The 12071-nt window shown below is 45.3% G+C and overlaps 1 protein-coding gene across 1 annotated transcript in view; it reads right to left on the bottom strand.

Moving 5' to 3' along the window:
- The window catches only part of LRIG1 (leucine rich repeats and immunoglobulin like domains 1), a 126841-nt gene that overhangs the window by 11923 nt on the left and 102847 nt on the right, over window positions 1-12071 (bottom strand). The window contains exon 12 of the mRNA XM_025375300.1: window positions 8158-8321. Coding sequence (XP_025231085.1) covers window positions 8158-8321 — 164 coding nt within the window. The remainder of the gene's footprint in view (window positions 1-8157; window positions 8322-12071) is intronic.

The following is a 12071-nucleotide window of genomic DNA, read 5'->3' as shown; positions in this document are numbered from 1 at the left end:
TTTTGGCACCTACTGAGTGAAAAATTTGCTGAACTTTAATTTTTCAGTCAGAATTGTGTAAGCCAAACCCATTGAGATGTCTACGGTGTTGACTATTGTTTCTGCTGTTAATCATCAGTCCCCTTAGGCACAAACAAGATAGTCTTTTCCTTGCAAATTGATGTGGGTGGTCTGCCACTGGGGGCTTCATCTTCAACCTTCTTAATATGAGTTATCAATGTGTAAACTGCTGATTTCTTTGGGGCACTGTCTCCATAAACTTTTTGTAAAGAGTCAATGATTTCACCATTCTTCCACCCAAGCTTCACCATAAATTTGATGTTTGTTCTTGCTTCAATGTTAGCAGAATTCATGTTGCTCTAATAGGGGCTCATTTCAAATTGATGTCCTAGTGCTTCAAACTAGATGCTATTCAAACATGCTATAACAAGTTAATAAACGTTTATTTTGGTGCAAAAAAACCTGGAAACCTATGCACAGTGTTTTCATTATACGCATTTTCCATTAATTTTCTGAAGGCCCCTCATAAAAACCAAATAGAGGCTGGGTGCGGTGGCTCATGCTTGTAATCCCAAAACTTTGGGAGGCTGAGTGGGCAGATCACATGAGGTCTGGAGTTCAAGACCAGCCTGGCCAACATGGCAAAACCCTGTCTCTACTAAAAATACAAAAATTAGCTGACTGTGGTGGGCAGGCGTCTGTAATCCCAGCTACTCGGGAGGCTGAGGCACGAGAGTCTTTTGAACCCGGGAGGTGGAGGTTGCAGTGAGCTGAGATCGCACCACTATACTCCAGCCTGAGTGACAGAGTGAGACTCTGTCTCAAAAAGAAAAAAAAAAAAAAAAAGCACAAATAGACCTAATAGCTATCAATGGGATACTCCACTTAGCACCACCAGCATGAATATTCTTTTGAAATACACATGGAATATTATCCAGGATAGATCACAATTTTTTAGGTCACAAACCAAGTCTCAATCAATTTAAAAAAGATGGAAATCATACAAAGTATCTTCTCTGATGGCAATGGAATGAAACTCAAAATTTAACAGTAGAAAGAATACTGGGAAACTAATTTGTGGAAGTTAAACAGTACACTACTAAAAGGCAAACAAGAAATCACAGGAGAAATCAGAAAACACTTTGAGATGAATGAAAACAAAAACATAACATACCAAAACTTGGAAGCTGCAGCTGAAACAATGTTTATACATTTACGGCTGTAGATGCCTATATTAAAGAAGATCTCAAATTAAAAATCTAACCTTTTAAGAAATTTTAAAGAGGAAGAGCAAGCTGTACCCAAAGCAAGCAGAAAGAAGGAAAAATAAAGATCAGAACAGAAATAAGTGAAAATAAATAGAAAAATAGAGATGATCACTGAAAACAAAAGTTGGTTCTTTGAAAATATCAACAAAACTGAAAAACCTTCAGAAAGACTTGTAGTAGGGGGGAAAAGGCTCAAATTACTAAACTCAGGAATGAAAGAGGGCACACTACTACCAACCTTACAGCAATGAAACAGGGAATACCATAAACAACTGTATACCAATAAGATAATCTGGTAAAAATTCCTAGACAGACACAAACTACCAAAACTGGCTCAAGAAGAAATAGACATTCTGAAGAGACATTAATAAGTAACAAGACTCAATTAATAATTTTACAACTTCCCATAAAGAAAAGCCCATGCCAGGCACAGTGGCTCATGCCTGTAATCCCAGCAGTTTGGGAGGCTGAGGTGGGCAGATCACTTGAGGTCAGGAGTTCAAGACCAGCCTGGCTGACATGGTGAAACCCCCATCTATACCAAATGAGAGGTGACAATGTGCTAGCAGCCCTCACTCTCAGCACCTCCTCGGCCTTGGCATCCACTATGGTGGCGCTTGAGGAGCCCTTCAGCCCGTCACAGCACCGTGGGAGCCCCTCTCTGGGCTGGCTGAGGCCAGAGCCTCCTTCCTCTGCTTGTGGGGAGGTGTGGAGGGAGAGGCGCGTGCAGGAACCAGGGCTGCACTGGCAGGCCTATGGGAGTTCCGGTGGGCCCTGGCGCGGGCTTGGGGGGGCCCCGCACACACAGTGGCTGGCCGGCCCAGAGCAGTGAGGGGCTTAGCACCCGGGCCAGCAGCTACAGAGGTTGCACCGGGTCCCCCAGCAGTGCCAGCCTGCCGGGGCTGCACTCAAATTCTCGCCAGGCCTTAGCTGCTTCCCCGCGAGGCAGGGCTCAGGACCTGCAGCCCCACCATGTCTGAGCTCTCTCCCTGGGGTGTACTCCCACACAGCCTGAGCCTCCCCAACCGGCGACGGCCCCTGCTCCCTGGCGCCCAGTCCCGTCTACAGCCCAAGAGCTGAGGAGTACAGGCACAGCGCGGGACTGGTGGGCAGCTCTGCCTGCAGCCCTAGCACAGGATCCACTGGGTGAAGCCAGCTGGGCTCCTGAACTGGATGGGGACTTGGAGAACTTTTATATCTAGCCAGAAGATTGTATGTGCACCAATCAGCACTCTGTACCTAGCTCAGGGTTTGTAAATACACCAATCAGTACTCTGTGTCTAGCTCAAGGTTTGTGAATACACCAATTGGTACTCTGTATCTAGCTAACTAGCACTCTGTGACTTTGTGTCTAGCTCAAGGACTGTAAATACACCAATCAGCACTCTGTCAAAATGGACCAATCAGCTCTTTGTAAAATAGACCAATCAGCTATCTGTAAAATGGACCAATCAGCAGGATGTGGGTGGGGCCAGATAAGGGAATAAAAGCAGGTTGCCTGAGCCAGCCAGTGGCAACCCGCTGGGGTCCCCTTCCACCCTGTGGAAGATTTGTTCTTTCGCTCTTTGCAATAAATCTTGCTGCTGCTCACTCTTTGGGTCCATGCTGCATTTATGCGCTATAACACTCACCACAAAGGCCTGCAGCTTCACTCCTGAAGCCAGCGAGACCACGAACCCACCAGGAAGAACGAACAACTCCAGACGCGCTGCCTTTAAGAGCTGTAACACCGCGAAGGTCTGCAGCTTCACTCTTGACAGCGAGACCATGAACCCACCAGAAGGAAGAAGCTCCAAGACACATCTGAACGTCTGAAGGAACAAACTCTGGACACACCATCTTTAAGAACTGTAACTCACCACAAGGGTCCACGGCTTCATTCTTGAAGTCAGTGAGACCAGGAACCCACCAATTCCGGACACACAAAGATATAAAAATTAGCTGGATGTGGTGGTGCACACCTGTAATCCCAGCTACTCGGGAGGCCGAGGCAGGAGAATCGCTTGGACCCTTGAGGCAGAGGTTGCAGTGAGCCAAGATCGTGCCACTGCACTCCAGCCTGGGTGACAGAAAAAGACTCAGTCTCAAAAATAAAAGCCCAGACCCAAATGGCTACATTAGTGAGTTCTACCAAACATTTAAGGAATTATTACCAGTCATTCACAAACTCTTCTAAGAAAATCATTTGAGGGAGTATTTCCCAATAAGACAAAACCATCACCACAGAAAAACTATAAAACAACATCCTTTATGAGTATAAACACAAAAATCCTCAATAAAAATATTAGCAAACTGATTCCTACAACATATAAAGATGATATATCACAACCAAGTTGGATCGATCCCAGAAAGGCAGGGTTAGCTTAAGATCCAAAAATTAATGTAATACACCGTATCAGTAAAATAAAGGGAAAGACTCGTATCACCTCAACAGATGCAGAAAAAAAAAATCTGACGGAATCCAACACCCTTTCATGACAAACAGAGAAGCCCTCAACAGATTCGGGATAAAAAGGAACTTGCTTCAATTTTGTAAAGGTTGTCTCTGAAAAATCTACAGCCAGCATCATACTTAATGGCAAAAGAAATGGTCAAATACTTTCCCACCAAGATTAGGAAAAAAGACAAAGATGTCTGCCCTTACTACTTTTATTCAACATTGTATTAGAGCTTTTAGCCAGGGCAATTAGGCTAGAGAAAGAAATGAAAACCATACAGACTGGAAAGGAAGAAGTGAAACTACCTTTTTGCAAATGACATGATGATCACATATAAAGAAAATCCTAAGAAATTTACTGAAAAACTTAGAATAAATGACGTCAACATAGGTGCAGGATACAAGAGCAAGATACAAAATTCAATTGCATTTCTGTATACTTGCAATGCAAATTTCATTTTTGAAACTCCAAAAGTGAAATTACGAATTTCATTTATAATAGCAAAACTAAAAACAGAAATACATTTAGCAATAGTTCAAGATGTGTACACTGAAAATGACAAAACATGATTGAAACAAATTTTTAGGAAGCTAAGAAAGAGTGAACAGACAGCCCATCTTCACGGATTGGGAAGACTTAATACTGTTAAGATGGCAATAGTTCTCAAATTAGTCTATAGATTCAATGCAACCCATATCCCACTTTCCTTTACTGCAGAAATTGACAAGCTGATCATAAAAATTATAGGCAAGGCCGGGCGCGGTGGCTCAAGCCTGTAATCCCAGCACTTTGGGAGGCCGAGACGGGCGGATCACGAGGGCAGGAGATCGAGACCATCCTGGCTAACACGGTGAAACCCCATCTCTACTAAAAAATACAAAAAACTAGCCGGGTGAGGTGGCGGGCGCCTATAGTCCCAGCTACTCGGGAGGCTGAGGCAGGAGAATGGCGTAAACCCGGGAGGCGGAGCTTGCAGTGAGCTGAGATCCGGCCACTGCACTCCAGCCTGGGTGACAGAGCGAGCCTCTGTCTCAAAAAAAAAAAAAAAAAAAAAAAATTATAGGCAAATGGCAAGGGATCCATAATAGTCAAAACAATTTTGAAAAAGAACAAAATCAGAGGGCTTTGTAACACAGAGGTTATAAAACTCTTAGAAGAAAATAAAGGAGGAAATCTTTGTGACCTTATCAGGCAAATAGTTTCTTAGATATGAAATCAAAAGCATACGTAATAAAAGAAAAAACAGAGATACTGAACTTCATCAAAATTAAAAACTTTTGCACTTCAACTATCAAGAAAATGAAAAACAGCCCTCAAACTGGGAGAAAATATTGGCACAACATGTATCTTATGAAAGTCTAGTATCCAGAATACATAAAGAACTCTTACAATTAAACAATGAAAAGACAAATGAATACTGGCAAATGATTTAAATAGCTATTTTTCCAAAGAAGATATATATATATATGTCCAATAAGCATGTGAAAACACGCCTAACATCATTAATCATTAGGGAAATGCAAATCAAAACCACCATGAGACTCTATTTCACACTAGTACATCCAAAATAAAAAAGACAGCTAATAACACATGCGAGCAAAAATGAGGAGAAATTGGAATTCTCATGCATTGGTGATGGGCATGTAAAATCATGAAGCCACTTTGGAAAACAGTTTGGCAGTCCCTCAAAAAAGGTGAGCCTAGAGTTAGCATATGACCCAGGAATTCCATTCCTAGGTTTGTACCCAGAAGAATCACACAAAACCTTGTATATGAATTTTCACAGCAGCATTACTCATAGTAGCCAAAAAGTGGGGACAATCTAATGTCCATCATCTGATAAATGGATAAATAAAATGTAAACCCATTTATTCAGACGTTAAAAACAGTAATGAAGTACTGATACATGCTTAAAAATTATGCTAAGTGAGAAAAGCCAGTTACAAGAGACCATATAGTGTATGGTTCCATTTATATTAAATGCCCAGAACACACAATGAGATTAGTGCTATCAAGGGCCTGGGGGCAGAGAATAGGGAGTGATTACTAATGGTATGGGGGATCCTTCTAGGGGTGACGAAAATGTTCTAAAATTAGATAATAGTGATGGTTACACAGTTGTGACTATTATAAAAACCATTTATACATTTACAAACCAAAATATACATTTGAAAGGGGTAAATTTTTATGATATATACATTATATTTCTTTCTAAAAGCTTTATTGAGAATAGTTCATCTACACTACAACTCACTCATCTAAAAGTATACAATTTAACGGTTTTTAGTATACTCACCAATACGGGCACCATCACTAGTCAATTTTACAACATTTTCATCACCTCAAAAAGAAATGTTGTACATTTTAGCTATTAACCCTCTCTTTCCATCCCTCCCCATCCTTAAACTACTACTAACCTAATCTCTACCTCCAGAGATTTCCCCATTCTGGACATTTCTATGAATGTTATCATGTAATTTAGATTATTGGTCTTTTGTGGCTGACTTCTTCCACTCAGCATGACATTGTCAAAGTTCATTCATTTCGTAGGACTACTGATTCCTTTCACTGCCTAATGAATATTCCACTGTATGGCTACACCACCTTTTGTTTATCCAGTCATCCTCTGATACCTGGGTTGTGCCCACATTTTGGCTATTATGAATAATGCTGCTATGAACATTCATGTCGAAGTTTCTGTGTGAACATATACTTTCATTTCTCTTAGGTATACACCCAAGAGTGGAACTGCCAGGTCATGTCGTAACTGTATGTTGAACGGAGGAACTGCCAAGACTGTTTTCCAAGGTGGCTGCCCAGTTTACACTCCCACCAGCAGTGTAGGAGGGTTCAGATTTCTCCCTCTCCTCAGCGACACTTGTTATTATCTCAGTTTCGGATTCTAGCTGTCCTGGTGGATGTGGATGGGTTATGTTTCCGTTTTTAAAAGAGGAGTGGGAAACTCCCATTGAGCCTGAAACCTTGATCTTCTGCCAAGTGTTTTCATTGATTCCCATTAACACCTGATGTTTTTAGAGCGGGGAAGCTTGAACTAAAATGTGGGGGTGGGGATGACAGATGTGAAATAAACAACTCTTTCAATCCAGAATATGCGAGGGCCACAGGCTGGGGGCTAGGTGAGCTTACCAAAGTCCTACCTGGCTCACCCAGAGGGAAAGCCTGCCCTATGGCAGGAAAGCAGAGGGAGCGACAGAAAGCCTCATTTGAGGGAGGTCTATAAACAATTTAAGGGTCAAGGACTTGATGACAATGGGCCAATGAACAATGGATTATACAGCCATTTTGTGCCTGGAGAATGGAGCTGTGCGAGCATTCGATTCCACACAGAAGACTCCGTAAGACAGATGAAAAGCTCAGTTTGGAGAGGGGCTGCCATGTTCACAGTGTGTTTAAGACGTGTCCCTGGTCTGGATCCAGAGGAAGTTCAGCAGGCCTGTTCTCAGAAGTGGTGATGGTGAAGGCAGGGGTGGATGCATGGAAGGAGGGTGCACGCATCTTGCCTCTAGCAGGCACACTGGCTATTGCTATGGCCAGAAAGTAGGAGAGAGAAGTGGCCCACAAGGGTTCCCATATGGATGGGTGAGTGCCTGGTTAGGATCCTCACAGCAGGGATCTCAAGGCTCAAGGGAGACCGGTGAGCACAAAAGGCAGGAGGGACTTTCACCTGCCCAGCAGTTCCAGTCAGGCCTGGGAATCCCACTCTTGCTCCCACTTAGAGCAAAAAAAAAAAGGAAAAACTCAAAATTCATCTCATTCTTTGATCATGTCTTCCTGACCGTGAGGCTGTGTCATTCCTGTCTGAGCTAGCCTGCGTGTGTGTTTTCAGCTGTTCAGCATTTTCCATGCTCTCTGCAACCAGACTTGGATCCCAACTCCCAGTCAAAAAGATGGCAAGAGCTATGTTCCGGCAATCAGAAGGCAAAAAGAATGTAAAGCTGCAAGTGCAGATTTCAGTGGTTTGGAGAAACAGCAAGAGTACAAGTCAACATCAAGGAATTATTTTTACTACAGCAACTGTTCTCCTGAGACTTGTTCTTCCTGTATTTAACCTTTCATTCTTGGGGTTGGAAAGAAACACACATTAAAACCCCAGCCTCGTACACTGAGTAAATTCACAGCTAAACCCGGGCACCAGAGCCCTTCTGAAACAACAGAACTATCCCTCCTGTAACTGATTATTCTGATTTGTAACTGAACCAACTTACACTCCCTTCTGATTAAATGCATGTCCTCCAAGAACCACATAATGAGGCAACTCTACGGTAAATACCGTATGTGGTTTCAGCGAGAAATAAATTGCATCCAGCAGCTGATCTGTAACCACGGGCTGGGGTTTACTCTGATCACAGGAATGACTCCCATACTGAAAAGTACCTCCTGGCTTCCTTGCCCTTCATGAAGGAGAAAAAGAGTTATAAAGACAGTCTTACCACACACGAAACTCTCTGGTGGCACAGAGAAAATGCTCTGACCCTTCAGTGATTCTGGGTGGGCACAGGTGGCTGTCACAAAGGCCTGCAGCATCCTGCCCATCAGCCACGGGGGCAGCCACTTCAGCTGGCAATCGCACAGGAAGCTGTCGCTGCTGATATGGCTGAAAGAAACACAACAGTGGATGCCTCAGGTGCAGCCGCAGAGGAGGGATACTCCCTTCGCACACAGAATGATCAGTCGCCTCCAGTCAGCTTCTCAAGTGAACACCAGCAAGCTAGAAGGGGAAATGGTTTTTCTCACAGTTCCTCTCCAATTTCCCAGGGCCATGCATATAACCCACCTGGAGATTTTGAAAAACTGCAGTTGCTGACTGGGTCGGTCAGGAATGGAAACCATGACTGCACATCGAACAAGCTCGCACATGAGGCTGGGGCTGCTGACCCAAGGACCACAACTGGAGTAGCAGCAGCGTGGAGCTTACCCATGTTCTGGGACAGACACTGTTCTGTGTGACCCTGGGCTGCCTTCTGATCACTCCCAACCTCTGATATATCCAACAGTGCCACCATCCCCCCTCTGGTTTTTCCCACTTTCCTGATACACTACTTGGAGCTTCCAAACTCAACCTAAGACTCTGATCCAAATTCTGCAACAAGTTTCGAGGAGGGCTCTTTTGCCTCATGGCTGTTCCCTTTTCATTGGCAAAGCTGCATGTTTTCTTACTTCCAAATATAATAAGCCCCGTCCCTGTGCCACCCTCTTGTTTGTGCCTTGATCTTTGCACCAGTATTCTTCAGGGGGCCAGCAGAATTCAGCTATGCTCCCTAAATAGTGCTTGTTAGTTAATTGCCACTGCCCAGGGAGCATGAGAATGCACAGCTTTAGTTTTGTGGGGCTCCAACCAAAACAGAGAATATTTTCTTTTTCATTTCTCAGCAACTAAGGATAAGCTTTTTAAACAGAAATCGGAATCGCCATCTCAGCGGACATTCCTTCCTGAGGAGTCACTTGAAGATAAGTCAACCAAGAGTCTAGCGGCCTTGTTCCTGGAAGACCTCAGAGCTGTGAGCTAAAGAATGATGGCTGGTCCACAATAAGACTGGGAAAGAGAACACACAGGCTTCCCTGCAATACGCTGTCTCTGGTACCTGGTGACAAACAGGGGGCACAGGTATGCTCAGAATTCCAAAAACATCATGCAGGCCAAGAGCATGACCTTGGCCACCTTCTCCACCCACCACTGTCCTCAGACATCAGCAAAGCAACCAAATGGACTGGCCTTCCATTTTCTTCTATTTCCCTCCAGATTTCTAATGAGCGGAGAAACTGTCACAGCAAGGAAGAATGAAACGTAAGCAGATGACCCAAGTCTAAATGAAGTAAAATCCACTCTTCCTCATGTTCCCCATCACCCCTAGATGAGTTGGGCATCTTATTAAAATAATTATAATTTTGGAAAGTGCTTTTCCAAAAACGGAAATAACTTATCTCAAGGCCATCATAACTGGGATGCTGACCCATATCAGATCTTAAAATCAGAATGAGAGTTTGCATTTTTATTTCATAGGCAGGTAGCATCCTGCTGAGAGTTATCTGGAGGGCTGTTCTACTGTGGAGTCACTGCAAGTGGCGGAAGGGCTGTCACGGCCATCCCTGATGAAATGGCCAATTCCCATGCAGCGTTTGGGGAAGCCAGCTCCCAGGAGTGCGCCCTGCATGGGGGTCGGGCTGGCTGCACCAGGCATGGGGGAACTCAGCCTGGATGGAGAACTCGCCGCTGTCAGAAGCACCTCCAGCTCCCTCGCAAGAGGGCACTTCCACGCAGTGCAGCCTGGGCACTATTCATGAAAGCCTAGGAGAGGCTGGGCCATCCCTGCACGACGTTAGGCATTTGTGCAGGACACAAGGGCATATTCCATTTGAACCACAGGAACAAACTGGGGAAGACAAATTTGACATTTATCTTTGATCAGACACATGTGGAAAGGGCTAAGCCTCATCTTACACACGCTCTGGACGTGTGGGGCTAATGCCTTTGAGGATTTCCTACTTCTTCCACCACGAAACCCACCTCAGACAGGAGGCCAGACTCCACGAAGACAGTGGGTACCCAGGGTGGAGACAGCATGTTCCTAAAAAGCAAGTTACGACCGAGAGGACACATGGGGAGGGCCTCGGGCCAAGCAGTAGTGAGGATTCCAACCCCTAGGCTCTGCAGGCTCCTGCCGCCCTTCCTCCACCCACGGAGAGCACAGCGCCATCGGCTCTACTGCCTTCTGCGGCCATCCCAGGGCTTCGCTGGCTCACATGATGCATTTTCATGATTCCAACTCAAAGTGTGTTTCTAATCATCACTTGTGGAAATTTACCCAGAGGATGACTAAGTGCACAGTACAACCTGACTTGATCTGATGGAGAAGAAAACGACCAAGTGGAATTAACCGTTTCTCTCACCCGAGGACTGAGCACAGGGCCAGCCCCAGCTAGGTACGTGCAGCAGTGATGGGAAAGCCAGGCAGGAGACCGAGGCTGAGCCTCCAGAACTAGAGAAGCACACTGGGGGTCCGAGCTTCTGGAAGGGTCCAGTTCCTTCCAACTTCCCAAGGAAAATCTTATCCCCTTTCTCCTTCCTTCTCTCAAAATACCCTCTTCCCATTTAAATTTAATCAGGTCTTTTTCACTCCTAACATCATATCTAAAAGTTTCAGAGACAGAAAAGGTGAAAGAATTCCACAGTGAATGCTCCTGTGCCCCACCACTTGTCTTCTACAACTAATGTTTCATTCCACTTGCTTTACTGTGAGTCCACCTCTGAATCCAGCCTTCCATGGTGGTCTGGAATCATCTCCTCCCCTGCTCTGGAAGGAGAGCCATGGAATCCCTTCTGTATGTTCTGTCTCATCCGACAGATGGAGGCAGAGCTGCTGAGGCTGGAAGAGGGAAGGCCCTGGGCATGGAACAGCTGTCTGCAGAGCCCTGAGCTCCATGTACCCATCCCAGATGCCCGCTCCAAGATCCAACCCTTGCAAGGACGGTATCTATTCAGCAGGCCTGAGGCTCACAGCACGCTGAACGTCACAGGGCAAGTGCCCAGGCCACCTTCCTTCCTCACTCAGAGCGGTGTCACCTGGCCTGCTTCAGTTCTCAGCTACGGGGAATGCACGACATTTCCCATTCCCAGCCTCCCTGCCCCAACTGAGGGTCCATCAGGAGTGGCCTCGGGGAATGGGGATGAGGCCAGGGCAAAAAGATGACTGTCCTTTGGCATGTGCCATTCTGTCAGCACTTCTAGGAACCAAAAGCTACCCCTTGAGGGAACTGATATCATGGCTAGAACTTACTGGCTGCAGAATCAGATTCATGTCTAGAAAAAAAAAGAAAAGAAAAGAAACTTGGGTGTTATACCTGAGGACCTAGACTAGCTCCCCTGCCAGAGAGTAGGATACAGGGAAGATTTTCCAACCTTGTCACCCAAGAGCCCATGGTCCAAGTCCACGGTGGAAGCACCACCACCTGTGAACTGTGCCTAGAAAGCTTGGAAATGGTACGGGCAGACACCACCGCACCCCTCAGCATCCCATCCCCTCCAGAGCTCTGCCTTGCTCACAGCCCACCAGGCTCTGAAGGAGCCCCTTTCAACACAGGCCTTCATTGTAAACAAGCCCAAAAGATAGAAACTCATCCCTGACATAATTAAAGGGGTATTACCCACTTTATAAAGGGCAGTATATTTCACATTGTCTAGAACAGTGGTTAGCAAGCTTCGGCCTGCGGCCCCACTGCCTGCTTCTGTCAATGTGACTTTATGGGCACACAGCCACACCCACCTGCTTATGTATTGTTTATGGCTGCTTTCTGCTGCAATGACACAATCGAGTAGTCATGACAGAGACCCTGTGGCCCACAAAAT

This window comes from Theropithecus gelada, chromosome 2 (genome assembly GCF_003255815.1).
Source record: "Theropithecus gelada isolate Dixy chromosome 2, Tgel_1.0, whole genome shotgun sequence".
Taxonomy (NCBI): Eukaryota; Metazoa; Chordata; class Mammalia; order Primates; family Cercopithecidae; genus Theropithecus; species Theropithecus gelada.
The sequence above is the reverse complement of the archived record's forward strand: the minus strand, read 5'-3'. Positions and strand labels throughout refer to the sequence as shown.